We start from the raw sequence: 15,544 nt of genomic DNA, 5'->3' as shown, positions 1-15,544 counted from the left end.
CCAGAAAACAAGCAAGAGAAGAGCACCTTCAGCAAATTCTAAAGTTCGAAGAAAACTTTAGTGGGCTTGAAGCAGACTTGGGCCGTTTACCCGACCCAATCCAACAAGAGTGTTGCCGACACTTTCAAAAATACAAAGGACACCAATGCAAGTGGTGCGCAAAGGACATGAAAAACGTGGCCGACAAAGAATCGTTGTATGACAGTGACATATCATCAAATAACGAAGAAAATGTAGAAAGTTAGTGGGCATGGAACCCATTTAGAGATAAGCCTTATCTCTAAGGCAATTATGTAACATATTTTTCTACGTTTTCCTTTTCTTTTTGTCTTGTCATTTATTTTGTGTGCTGTAAAGGAAAGGGACGTTGTGCAAATTATGAAGGCCAACTTGTGAGTCTCTCATCCTATAAATAAGGGCCTCGAAGCTCATTTGTATTCACCATGTTTTGAAGCAATATAAGTTATATCGTTTGATATGAGCTTGCCTCTTAGTTTTTAGAACTAGTGGTCCTATAGTGGTAAAACACTATAGCTGAGAATTCTTGAGGTAATACTCTGGAGGAATTCGCCCTGAGTTGGGATAAACTCAATACAAGCAGAAAAAACTGCTGAAGAAGATCAGATTGCTGTAGCAAAACAACTCATATTTCTGAAGAAAAATCAGGTATGAATTTATCAAGAATTATTATAAAATATGTCTGAAGTTTCATATTTTGAAGGAACATCTAGTTATCATGCTGATAGTATAATAGATAATAAAATTGAAGAAGCAGATTTATCTTTAACTGCTGAAGAAAATTTTAAAAGAAAGTTTAGTAAACTAAAGGAATTTCTGTCAAGAAAAAATATTCTAAAATTCGGAATAATGGTAGGAGAGGAAGCAATTCCAATTGAAACAACTAATGGAAAAATAGTTATATCAACTATAGATAAACAACAAATCGATAAAAGACTTGGAAAATTTTCTGAGAACGAGAGAAAAAAGATTGGTTATATTCATATATCAACCATTCAAATTCTAATCAAAAGTACCTTCATGAAAGGTATTAATTCACCTCTAGAAATAGCTCTAGAAGATTCTAGAATTAGAAATAAGAAACAAGCAGTAATTGCAAAAGGAAAATGTAATCTAAAATATGGAAAGATAAAATTCGACATAAATTTACAAATGGGATTATCCCTGAAAGATATAGATCTAAATAAATCTATAGTTTTTCATTACAAATTAGAAGACTCAACATTTATGAAAGAAGGTAATCATCCTTTTACAATTTACTATAGAATTAATTATGCTCTGAGTAACTCACATCATAGCATAGAATTTATAGGAAAGGATACAATTCATATTGATGAATTATTTACACCATTAATAACTCTGGAAACACCAATATTTAAAAATATCACAAGAAATAGTTTTTCTTTGATAGAAGCAGAAAAGAATATGTTTGAAGAAACAGAAAAACCGTTGTTTAGAAGTCAAAGTCTTCGAATAACATCACCAAACAGAGATCAAAAGGATTTTAATAAATCATTAAGTTCTCGAACTATATTTGAAGATGATGCCTCATCCTCAAATAACACTTCATTCGAACCCCCTAGGAAGGATTTCGAAATAAGCAGAAAAAAAGAGCTTAAGGATCTGCATGATTCTATAAAAACTCTATCGATACAGGTTAATAAGATTAATCAAAAACTATAAAAAGTCAAAATGCCTGGATTGAATCTAAAAATAGAGTTACAACTCTATAAGCAAAAACTAGAAGAAATAATTTCTGAAATAAATTATCAAAATACAAGAATTATGTTAAAACAAATTCTTTTTGCTTCACAAGATTTAATAATCTACCATGTAGGTTCTATCTCTAAGTTATTAGAAGAAATAGAAGATTCGAATACTCTTACAAGTATTCAACAAGAAAAAGCAAAAATGCTTTTAGAACCCTTTCAAGATTTAGCAAAAATCGAAAAAATGTTAAGACAAATAAAAACTGAACAAATGTTAGAACAAGAAAACCTCCGCTGGAGAATCAACACTTAGATATGCCTGGTTTAACTCTTAAATCAGAATTAATACTTTTTAAAACTAGGTTACAACATCTAGTAAGTGATATAGAATGGTATTATGATCTAATACCATACAAACAAATAATATATAAAGCTCAAACTTTAATGAGATCTCATATAGATTTAATTGAAGATCTGGTAGAAGAAATGCAAGAAAATCTCACAGAGATTCAAAAGAAAAGAGCAAAAATTCTCTTAGAACCTTTTTGGGGTTTAGAAAGAATTGAACAACTTATAAATGAAGCTCGAGCTCGAGAAAATTCTCGAGAAAATTCCGCTGAAAACCCCACCTCAAACCTGGTATCAGAGCAGGAAACACAATCCTAAGGGATAAACATGAAAATAAAAATAAAAAAGAAATTAAAAAATATTTTTTATATAAAACAAAAGCTTTTTAAAATCGTTTTTCCAAATAACCGATTTAAAAAGACATCCACGTGGCACTTCCCATCAAGCCACATAAGCGACTTTTCCAAAAAAGTCACAAAAGCAACTTCACCATAGAAGCCCCCTAGTAGTAATGATACAAAATGAATATACAGTACAAATGTATACCCTATGGTTTTTATATACTAACTAAACTTATATATTATTATCTACCAAGAAATCCAAACTAGCTATATTTCAACATAAAAGAGTCCATTTAAATGATGGGTGGAAAGGGAAAAGACAATGTAATTTCGATGAAAGCTAGTGGTCAAATACCAGTTTGCAAGTCAAAACAAACAGGCTCTAAAATCTTTTTGTTGGTCCAAGAGCTTTTAGTCATGAACTCTTAAGAAAATAAGTAAATAACTTCCTAAAAAAAAAAGTAAATAAATAACAAAAGGATACATTTCACTTATTAGGTTACTGCAACTTTTTAGTCATAAATAAATGGAAAGTTTTAGATCGGACCAATTACTTTTGCGGATGTGGACATTCTACGTATGAATGGATTATAGTATAGATCTGCATAAATCCATTGAATTATGGTCAGGTAAGCCAATTATACGGATCATCCAAACCAGATCTAAGACTAACTTATTATAATTTGCTCACAAGTGTCCTCGGGGACAGTTGTTCAGGTAAGGGTTCGAGGACTAGAAACCCTAGTTCCTCATTATAAAGACTAATAACTCATAGCTCTTATACATTTTACACATTTTTCTACCCTAACCATCCATCAAATTTGGCACATTCTTACTTGATCGTCAAGGTGTTTGCATGCACATCACCTCCCTTTGAAAAAGAAGATAGTTGATGAATATTGAATATTGGCGACTCAAAGTCCTCACTGTCTTCCACATACCGTAGATCTGGTTCTGACAGATCTTAGTTAATATTTTTTAATGCAAAATACTACTAACTTATTACTATAAATAGTTGTTGGAGTAGAGAAATCATGAGAGAATCTTCCAATTTGTCAAATACTAAAATAATTTTCTAAATAATTTATTATAATTTTGTTCTAAAATAAATTATACAATGAAATGACATACTTAGTTTTATAATTTTATCAACACTTGAACTCAAAATCAATTATAAAAGACCATATTCTAATGACTTATGTTTATCTTTGTTCATTTACATACTTCTATTCAAATGTTTATTAAAAATCTATCTTTCACTCAATTTCACTCAAATATATTTTTGGTACTAATTTATAAAAAATACAAGAAACATGTGTGAATTTTTTTTTGGTAGTGAGAAATATGTGTGAGTACACATGCATAAAGTTCATTGAGAATTGGATTAAATTTGTTTCAACCAATAAATATTGATTAATTTTTCATAACTATAGGTTTTATATTTCCTTTTTTTATTCATTTTAAATTTGTATATGAAAATTATTTCTCATACAATAGTATACTTTTCCGGTCCTGTAGTCTAGCTTAGAATGAGTCTACCTAAAATCTAAAGGCCATCTTTATAGTTTAATTTAAGTCGGCCCTCTTAAATGTAGTTTAATTGAAGTCAAGTCAGTTAAACTAACTTCTTAGCCACAAAATCTTAAAGCTTTATGGTCGTTCGAATGTCAATCTCCTCGTGTGTGTTATATAATAAAATATTAATCCAAATTCTTTAAACATCTTTTCGTAACCTAATACTCCATGCAAACTGTCCAAATTCACACCACAAAATGTGCAATGCATGATATAATATGATTAATTATATATTGTGTACTGTATGTAAAAGTTAATTGGCATTAGAATCCAACTCAGCATATGCATGCATGTATCATGTTTTGATTAGATGCGTATGATAAACTAATCAGTTAACTAAATGGATAACCATTGGGTTGGAATTTGGACAATATGTTTTGGCTCATTTTAAATAAACTACACGTTAGCATGCTTAAAATATAATAGTTGTGTCCATCATAACCACCGCCAATGAATAATTTGACTATATGGGCAGCGTGTAATTTAGAAACTGCATCATTCCTTGCATATGATTAAATTACTAATAATATCAATTTACATTAATCTTAGTGAAGTCAGATCTAAAACTTTTAAGAAATGTTTTAAGTTGAACTTTATTAATAAAAAAAAAGCCATTAAAAAAAGAATAAAAAATAAAGTAGTTATACGGAGACAGCAAAAGATATGGTCAAGTACATCTTATTGGCATAGATCGGTAGTTCAAAAAGACAATGAATAATTCCCCTAAAAAAGTTCAAAAAGACAATGAATAATTCCCCTAAAAAAACATGGTTAAAAGAAATCACTAATACATTCCATTATCTGTCCAATTATAAGTGAGTCTTTTGTTCATTTTACATATATTAAGAAAAAATGTATAAGTGAAAGAGATAGAAAAATGATTTTGAGTACCTTGCTAAGTATTAATTAGTGTATTTTCCATTATCATAAATGCAAAGAGAAATTAATTAGAGTGATTGAATTGAGAGTGATGAAAGTAGTATTAATTAGAGTTATATTTAAAAAAAATTAATTAATATTATAGTATTAAAAAGTGAAATAAATCAATTATTGTGGGACAATTTTTTTTGCAAATAACTCACATATTATGGGACGGATATAGAGTACATAGTACATACACAAGTTTAATATACTAGCCCAATTTTTGGGTTGTGGAAGCAATTTTGACTCTATTAGTTGGAGATTGAATGCATATTCCTCATATTTTTTTACTTTTTATGGATAGGACAGAGAGAGAAGGGGAAAGGGAGGAAAGAAAGAAATTTCTCTCTCTGCTGCTCGAAAATCTATATTTCCTCCGATCTTTTATCGCATTTGCCCGAAAATCACTTTATTATACAAGGGTCTTGTTAACCAGTGCCCCCGGGCACTAGTTAAGCAACTAAAAGTGGAAAGTAAAAACAAAGTCAACAATAAAAGCAACATTTTTTTCAATTTTCAAAAAGTAAAATACACTATTTTCGAGAAGACATTTCCTTTTATAATTGCTTAACTAGTGCTCCGGGGGCACTGGTTAACATTTCCCATTATACAAAGATGACATCTCGATTGCCCGTAAAAAAATGGTGGGAACATTAACCAGATTTGTACATTTTCAAGTGGCATCCTCATTTTTATTGGTTGGTGGGAAAATCATACATCATTTTTTAAAGGTTGTCTGAAAAAAAAACCTTCTGATAAAAGAAGAATAATCCATCAATTTAATCTTTAAATTATCACTCTCGATTTGGTTTACTCATAAACTATATTTAAGTTACCTCTTACCTTATATATAAGAGAAAGTTAGATCAATAAAAGTTGTTTTATTTAGTTTAAATATTGAACGAGGTACATCAATTTTTGTTGACCCAATTTTCTCATGTATATAAGATCGAAAGGAGTATAACTGAATGACTATTTATTATATTCATATATAGTTTAGAGACTAAATTAAAGAGTAACCGATAAAGTGATAATTAATTGACTAAATTGATGATCTATTCGTAAATTTAATTCAAAGATGATATGAAGTGATCAAGATGATGATGTTTGTTATCGATCCACAACACGGCCGGTCCTCAAATATTTTAGACCTCGCAATAGAACTCAAATATTTATAGCTTTAAATATATGTATGTAAGTCAAATAGTGCAAACATGCTTACACCAAGCTTAGGTGGTAGTTGAATGCTTGTAAGTTTGATCTTAATGTTAAATATTTTATTGATAATTTGCTCCTTAAATTATTTTTTCTTCATATTTCTATCAATTTAATATGATTTTAGTTGCTGGAAATATACTAAGATAAATAGTTTGTAATCAAAGTTTGCAAAAGTAAAAAACAATTTATATTTGTCTCAGAATCTAATATTATTTTGATATTTTAAGATCTAACAATTGATAAATAATGTCTATATTAAATATATTTTCAACATATTTTAGTGATTTGATTTTTTTTAAAAAAAATTGTTGTACTAATTGGGTTGACTCTAGTGAAATGGACAAGATTCTCACAACGTGACGAAGCAATATTTGAATTCTGATTAACGAGATATCTATATTGAATGTATGGCGCACATTAAATAGAATTATGCTCCATCTATGTAAAACGTTTTTTGTTTTTTTGTGTTATTCTTCCTCAACACACTTAAAATGTCTCTATTTAAATTTCACGTTAAACCTACAAATACATTGACGAAGGTGACCAACAACCTTCAAGATACGAGTTGAAAGTAAACTTGGAAAGACTCTAACAAACCCTCTCTAACCCTCAAAGTTAATAAGAGAACAAGATTCAGAGGTATAAAAAAGTATCATGCATCTATATGTCGTGAGCTTTGTCTACTACACCTACACTAGTGGCCAAAAGATCTCTATATTTGCTGCTAAATCTGGATTTGTTACCCCACAAACAAACTATCCAAATCTTTGACCTTTTCCAACAACACCTCAGCGAGAAGCTTCGTTCACCTCAACACTTCTTCCATCGCCGACAAAAAAACGTCATGGCAAAGACATCATCAAGAAATTTAAAAGTGTGTTTAACTCAAAAATTTAGACAAATTATAATTATATACAATTTAAATGTTTTTCATTTATAATTTTTTTATAGAGTAGCTAAAATTCTTCATTCTAAAAAGAGCTAACAAGTTGTTACGCCAATTTTATAAAATTTAAATTTTTTGAAAAGAAAAAAAAAAGAGTATAATTATATAATGAGAGTTATAAGAATCATCAAGAACTTACTCTTACTAAGAAATCCTTATTAATCACTAATGTTGATACTCATAAAGAGTTCCGAAAACATTTGACAGAAGATGGCGAATGAATCATATCAATATATTTTTGAATTATATTTAGAAGTTTGTTTATAATAATATTTTGAAATAAAAAATGACATTCTAAAAACTAATAACTATGCATGAAACTAATTTGTATGTAACTTGTTTTACACAGTGAATAAAAGAAATTTGGACTTTTTGAACTTTTTAAAATCAGGATAGAAAGTGAAATGAAAAAAAAAGGTGAGAAGAAAAAATGTTGAAAGAAAGAAAGTGACATTAAAAATCAATAACGCAGGAAGCAAATGTGAATGATTGTTTCAAGGTAGTAACAAGAGGACATTGATGTAGCTGACAAACAAAAACTCATAGATTTGAACCGAAGATATTCAAACAAAGGTGAAAGAATACTCTGAAGTTTAAAAATAAGATGTAGCTTAATTAAGGGTATGTTGGTAAAGAAATAATTAATATATTTTTTGTAAGTATAATTTAATTGGTATAAACAATGCATTTAAATATATAAGAATTTGAGTTCAAACTCTAAATTTCTTATTTATTCACCTTAAAAAGTCTAATTAGCAGACTAACAAACAAAACTTGATATATTTTTATATTTTGGTTGGAGATAATTATTATTTTTTGAAAAAACAAAATAAGTTGACAAAAGAGTTCTGCTCTCCTCCCAACAAAAAATGCTCGCTCTCAACTGAAATAACCAACATACCTCTGCGTGAGTTAACTCACGTTAGTTTTAAACATTGGAAAAGTGTGATGCTTTTCTTTTTCTTGCTTGCCTTCACCGTAATTTGCTAGCCCACTCCACTTTTTCTTGCTTGTAATTTTGCAACGATGGTTTTGCAACACCGTAGCCTGCACTCCACTTTTTTTTTTCTTGACAATCAACGATGGCTTTGCCCACTCCACTTTTTTTTCTTGTTTCGATTTCTTGGTTTTCAATTTTGAATGTGGAATGGGATTAATTGAGTAATTTAATTAGTGAGTTTGAATTTGGTTTGAAAAGTGGAGTGGTGGTGTTAATGTTAAAAAGTGCTCTTCTTTGTCTTCTTCATCTCTGCCTGCAACACAATTTCATAGCTTTTCCAATGTTTAAAACTAGCGTGAGTTAATTCACGTAGGGCATAACACATGAGTTAACTCGTGTAGAGATTAACACTAGTGTGAGTTAATTCATGCAGGGGCATTTTCGGAAGTTTGGTTGGGAATGAGTAAAATGTGTTGGGTAAAGAGTAGTTTTCTTGACAAAAAGAGATCAAGACTCAATTGGGCCCAAATCTTTCAAGTACAAAGGAATTCAGAAATGAGGGTAGTTCTTCTATCCACACCTGATTAGGATTTGAGATAACGAATCTAGCAAGTTCATGAGCAATATGCGAGAAACTAAGATTAGGGAAGCAAGCTTTTTTTTGGTAGTGGTCGGGGTTTGAACCCCAGACCTTGCATATTTTATGCATTGTCCCAACCAAAGCTAAGCTCACGAGGACAGGGAAGCAAGCTTTAAGGAAAACGGAAGAACACTCCAAATAATCAAGGAACTTAACACAAGTTATAGTGATTAAAGACAGAGAGAAAACTTTTAAAGATAAATACTTGGAATTATGTCATTTGAATTGAATACAAAACATGCATCGTAAAGAAAGTAAATTTGGAAGGAGAGCATCAACAATTGAGCTATCTCATTTTGATTCGTAAGCGGGTTCCACATGACACATAATTTATTCCAAAACTTACTTTCTTAACAAAAAAAATACTACTTGTCATATAGGCGGGAAAAATATTAGTAGTTTATGTATGTCTTACGTTTTTTTCTTGACAAATGTAATTGCGTATTTTTTATCATCATGGGGAGCACGGATCGAACTCTCGATCGCCTTATCACTCTATTTTTTAACTATTTCATCCCAACAACCAAACCAACCTTATTACAAATAACTTTGGAGCTCTTACATATTGAATTAGATTATCTCTGACTTGTTTCTGTAACACCATTTAATTTTATCATGGAATTCTCTAGCCTTAGATCATGATTTTATTTTCCGTGGTCAAGTTATTAAATATTCAAAGTTAGGTGAATCAGTTTTGTTGGGTCTGATATAGTGTTATGTTTGAATTGTTAAATTCTGAAGTAAGAATTCTGCTATTTACCCAAACGTTTCTGCTCATTCCCAAAGTAAATGACCAAAATGCCCCTACGTAAGTTAACTCACGATGCATGAGTTAACTCACGCTAGTGTTAAATTTGCATGAGTTAACTCACGCTGCGTGATTTAAGTCACGCAGAAAAAACACACACTAAAACTCAACGTGAGTTAACTCACGTTGATTTTATTTCATTCAATTTAACACACACTGAACACCCATGATTTTTGAATGGTTGCTTTCATATAAAGAGTACATGACAATCATGAGTATATATGTATTTTGCTACTCTTCCTCTTTGATCCCCTCAATTTATAGACTCCTAGTTCTATACCTGTAATTATACACCACTGTGACATTACGATAAAACTTAGTTTTGAATTTTTGTTTGTTTGTTGCCGACATGGAAGAGGAAGGAAAAATGTTTAATTTATGATAACTTGCATAGTTAGTGAAGGTTATAGTCTTGTTAGGAAAAGAACAAAAAATTATGATGAAATAAGGGGATAAGGTGGCCCACTACTGTGTGTGAATGTGTGATAGAACATTGTTTGATGAAACAAAGGGTCCGTTTAGTTTGGACCACTTATTGTTTTGGTCCAACTTGAACCATTGAAATGACCTGTCACTGCAGGTTTAGATCCGGTACAAAAGATCTCACCACACCATAAGATAAAATAGTGTATTAATCCCTCATTTGGCTTATTCTGTACATGTTTTTCAATCTAAATTAAAAAGGCACGTTATTGTATAAAGTGGGACAGTCTATATTGGGGTGTTGTGTTTGAATTGATAAAATATTCTGAAAATTGAGAGCATGTGTCACCAAGTATTATGAAAAATATATACTCTCTCCGTCCCTTAATGTAACATCTCTTTGTTTTTTTCACATTTTTTAAGAAAAACTGACAATGTAATTATTATGTCTATTTTGTGTGTTAATATTACCATATTGTCCTTTGTTTGTATATGTATTAAATTTGACTTTTTAAATTTCAAAACAAGTTAGTAGTATTAATTACGGGTATGTTTAGGAAAAAAAATAATAAATGCATGTAGTAATTTGAAAAGGGGTTTAGATTTAGGGACAAAAATAAAGTCAAATGAGTGGTTAGATATAGGGACGGAGGGAGTAAAAGACTTAATTTCCACAAAGTTCAAGTTTCTTTGTTCAACTTTTTTTTTTTTGATAAAGTTTCTTTGTTCAACTTAAAATCTGCGTAGTATTTTTTTTTGTCAAGAAATCTGCGTAGTATTTAATTCCGAAAAACTTGAACTAAAAACAATAATCTCATTGTGTCTAAAATAATTTTTTTTTACAAGAAATTTGATCTTAAACTCTAAAAATTTATATGATTTATAAAAAAAAAATTCACTCCCAATTTTTTATATTCTTTTATGTTTTTTTAAAGTTTAGTTTGAGTAGAAAAATATTTTTTAAAAAGAAAAACTTAAGTTGGTTCTCTTAATAAGGCTTAGTTGATTGAATTGTCTAAGATTTATGTTTCAGTTTATGAACCATTTAATATGGTTTAATTTTTTTTTTATTGTTTAGTATGGTTCAGTTTAGTCAACCATATTTTTGCACATCCCTAACTCATATCAGGTTGTGTATATCATCGAAACAATAATCATCGTTATCTAATAACAATTCCATTATTTAAAACTAATTTCAAATTATATTATACAACCTGAAAAAAAACCATACAAAACTAATAAAATTCATTTATAGTTAAATATTTATTAACCGTGACGGGGTTCCATTCAAACACCAATTGCTTCACTTATGTGCGTGTGTGAGAGTTTTCAAGTACCTATTGTCATTTTGTTTATCAACCAAGAAAAAATTATAAGTATTAATGAATAATTTCTTAAATGTTAATATATACGTCAATTCATTTCTTTTTTTAATTTTTTTTTTGGGGATATCTACGTCAATTATTGTGCCCATAATTTTTTTTACTACATGTACGTTATATATTCACATATCCAATTATTTTTTTTTATTTTTTATTTTATTATTCATCCCATATGTTGACCCACTAATTTTTTCCAGCAAAATTTAATCCGACCCAACTACATGTGAATTTTTTTTATCCAGTACAAGCAAGGCATGTGGGCATAGATGAACTTGCAACCTGCTGTACAGGTCCTCCGCGTTCAATCTTGTACGTTAGAATATATTATTAATAAATCAATGTCTTACATTGTATGGGTCCAAGTTGGACCAATACTTCAAGTGGTCCAAATTAAAATACCAACGTGGGTCCATTTAGTTTGGACCATCTATTGTTTGGGTCCAACTTGGACCATTGAAATGACCTACTATAGAAGGTAATGTTCAGGTCAAAAAGCAGCATAACACACCACAATAAAAAACATAGGAGTAAATCATCTTTTCAGTAAAGTTAAAAGTGACATTTCTTTGCTGGATTGTTGCTTATATAATTTGAGCTAACAAATCCTCACTTTTTCCCCAAAAAATTTATTGATGGCTTCTTCCGAAAAATCAATTAGATTTCAACAAATATTAGGAAAAAAAATAAATAAAATAGAGTTCAAATGAAGAGAAAAACCGACCTGCAGATCTAAATGCATAAAAAAAGTTGATAAAATGTTCTTATACTTCAAATTACATTAAACTGAAAAAATAAAATATTACATTGTTATATTTTTTTGGAGGTCATGATATATATATATATATATATATATATATATATATATATATATATATATATATATACACACACACACTAGTATATTTACCCGGCGTTGCCCGGGTTAGGCATATAATTTTGTATACTCGTAAATTTATAGATGCACAGACAAATATAATTAACTGGATTTAGTAAAATTATTAACATATATATATAGAATAAAATAAACATTTTTTAAGTATCCGGACTTGCAAAAATCTGTACCCATTATTATATTAGTAAAATTATACAATTGTCATATTACTTGAATACAAATCTTCTCGTCATGAAATAAAATATAATTGTATTGTCTAATTAATGATTTTTGTTTGATTAGTAATTTCTTGTCAAGTGAAAGTGTGTGGTATAATATTTTTGTCTTAAAAAAATAGAAGGAATAAGTCTAAGATGTGTCAATTCAGTGGTAAAAGTCTGACTTTGTAACTTCAAGAGATGTTGTCCAAATCTCACATGAAACGGTTGTAAAATGATCATTAGAATCACACTTAATAAAAAAAAAAGTTACGAATAAATTCTACATAATTTCAATTATTTTTTAATAATGCATTTTTTTGTATAAAAAAAATTGTTTTACACATTGATATTTTCAAATATTTGTAAATATCTTAATATCCACTAATACTCGCTTGGCGGATATTCATGCAAATGTGAAAATAACATAAATATCATTTTTATCAAATAAAGAGAGATAACTACTACGTATACCCGTGGACATCCATTATCATCTCCGGTAAGAGTATAGTAACAACAACAATAAAATAATCATAATAATAATTATATTAAAAAATAATAATAAACTAACACTTCCATTAAAAAAAAAATCTCAAAGTATAAAGAGAAAAAAATTGTTCCGAGTCCAAAAATAATACAAACCTTATGATAATTGATTCAAAAATGATAAATATTTATTTTATATTCTAAATAACTGCAACAAAATTTTGTTAATCAATCAATAGTATATATATAAAGTAATGTTTTTTATGCCACGTGTCACTTCCACATTCATTCTCAATATTTTTATTATTTTTTCTATTTTATTTAACATAAATATCTCAACAAACTTTTGATCTTATGCACTCAGTATTTTTTATCTCAACAAACTACACATCAATCAATCAATCAATAGTATATATATAAAGTAAGGTTTTTTATGCCACGTGTCACTTCCACATTCATTCTCAATATTTTTATTATTTTTTCTATTTTATTTAACATAAATATCTCAACAAACTTTTGATCTTATGCACTCAGTATTTTTTATCTCAACAAACTACACATCAATCAATCAATCAATAGTATATATATAAAGTAATGTTTTTTATGCCACGTGTCACTTCCACATTCATTCTCAATATTTTTATTATTTTTTCTATTTTATTTAACATAAATATCTCAACAAACTTTTGATCTTATGCACTCAGTATTTTTTATCTCAACAAACTACACATCAATCAATCAATCAATAGTATATATATAAAGTAAGGTTTTTTATGCCACGTGTCACTTCCACATTCATTCTCAATATTTTTATTATTTTTTCTATTTTATTTAACATAAATATCTCAACAAACTTTTGATCTTATGCACTCAGTATTTTTTATCTCAACAAACTACACATCAATCAATCAATCAATAGTATATATATAAAGTAAGGTTTTTTATGCCACGTGTCACTTCCACATTCATTCTCAATATTTTTATTATTTTTTCTATTTTATTTAACATAAATATCTCAACAAACTTTTGATCTTATGCACTCAGTATTTTTTATCTCAACAAACTACACATCAATCAATCAATAGTATATATATAAAGTAAGGTTTTTTATGCCACGTGTCACTTCCACATTCATTCTCAATATTTTTATTATTTTTTCTATTTTATTTAACATAAATATCTCAACAAACTTTTGATCTTATGCACTCAGTATTTTTTATCTCAACAAACTACACATCAATCAATCAATAGTATATATATAAAGTAAGGTTTTTTATGCCACGTGTCACTTCCACATTCATTCTCAATATTTTTATTATTTTTTCTATTTTATTTAACATAAATATCTCAACAAACTTTTGATCTTATGCACTCAGTATTTTTTATCTCAACAAACTACACATCAATCAATCAATCAATAGTATATATATAAAGTAAGGTTTTTTATGCCACGTGTCACTTCCACATTCATTCTCAATATTTTTATTATTTTTTCTATTTTATTTAACATAAATATCTCAACAAACTTTTGATCTTATGCACTCAGTATTTTTTATCTCAACAAACTACACATCAATCAATCAATCAATAGTATATATATAAAGTAAGGTTTTTTATGCCACGTGTCACTTCCACATTCATTCTCAATATTTTTATTATTTTTTCTATTTTATTTAACATAAATATCTCAACAAACTTTTGATCTTATGCACTCAGTATTTTTTATCTCAACAAACTACACATCAATCAATCAATCAATAGTATATATATAAAGTAAGGTTTTTTATGCCACGTGTCACTTCCACATTCATTCTCAATATTTTTATTATTTTTTCTATTTTATTTAACATAAATATCTCAACAAACTTTTGATCTTATGCACTCAGTATTTTTTATCTCAACAAACTACACATCAATCAATCAATCAATAGTATATATATAAAGTAAGGTTTTTTATGCCACGTGTCACTTCCACATTCATTCTCAATATTTTTATTATTTTTTCTATTTTATTTAACATAAATATCTCAACAAACTTTTGATCTTATGCACTCAGTATTTTTTATCTCAACAAACTACACATCAATCAATCAATCAATAGTATATATATAAAGTAAGGTTTTTTATGCCACGTGTCACTTCCACATTCATTCTCAATATTTTTATTATTTTTTCTATTTTATTTAACATAAATATCTCAACAAACTTTTGATCTTATGCACTCAGTATTTTTTATCTCAACAAACTACACATCAATCAATCAATCAATAGTATATATATAAAGTAATGTTTTTTATGCCACGTGTCACTTCCACATTCATTCTCAATATTTTTATTATTTTTTCTATTTTTAAAAACCAATATTTTATTTAACAAAAATCGGGTTTTCGGGCTACTTGATCGGATTGCTCCGAAACATCCCCAGAAAATCAGAAAAAATTCAAGGACCATGACTCCCATAGAAGGGACTTCTTACGGGACTCCGCCCCTCAAAATCCAAAATTCCATCGTTTAGACACATTTTTCATTTTTATTAATTTTTCATGTTCTCAGAAAAATCCGAAAAAATTTCCATTAGTTTTATTTGATTTTTAGAATTTTTTGGTACTATTTTTTATATTTTTATAATTTTATTTGACAGGTTTTTAGCATTTTTTTACTTAGTTTTTTGTTGTTTTTAAAAGGAAAACTCAAAACTAT

The 15,544-nt window shown here is 28.5% G+C and overlaps 1 protein-coding gene across 1 annotated transcript; it reads left to right on the top strand.

Moving 5' to 3' along the window:
• Positions 1–696: 696 nt before the first annotated feature.
• LOC146919284 (uncharacterized) lies at positions 697–1,701 on the top strand. The gene is made up of 2 exons (XM_085710578.1): positions 697–1,496; positions 1,593–1,701. The coding sequence occupies exons 1-2, from the start codon at positions 697–699 to the stop codon at positions 1,699–1,701; spliced, it is 909 nt and encodes a 302-aa protein (XP_085566704.1).
• Positions 1,702–15,544: the final 13,843 nt, after the last annotated feature.

Source organism: Medicago sativa, chromosome 5, assembly GCF_051527215.1.
Source record: "Medicago sativa cultivar Bolivia chromosome 5, Bolivia_mono, whole genome shotgun sequence".
In the NCBI taxonomy this organism is placed as follows: Eukaryota; Viridiplantae; Streptophyta; class Magnoliopsida; order Fabales; family Fabaceae; genus Medicago; species Medicago sativa.
The sequence above is the reverse complement of the archived record's forward strand: the minus strand, read 5'-3'. Positions and strand labels throughout refer to the sequence as shown.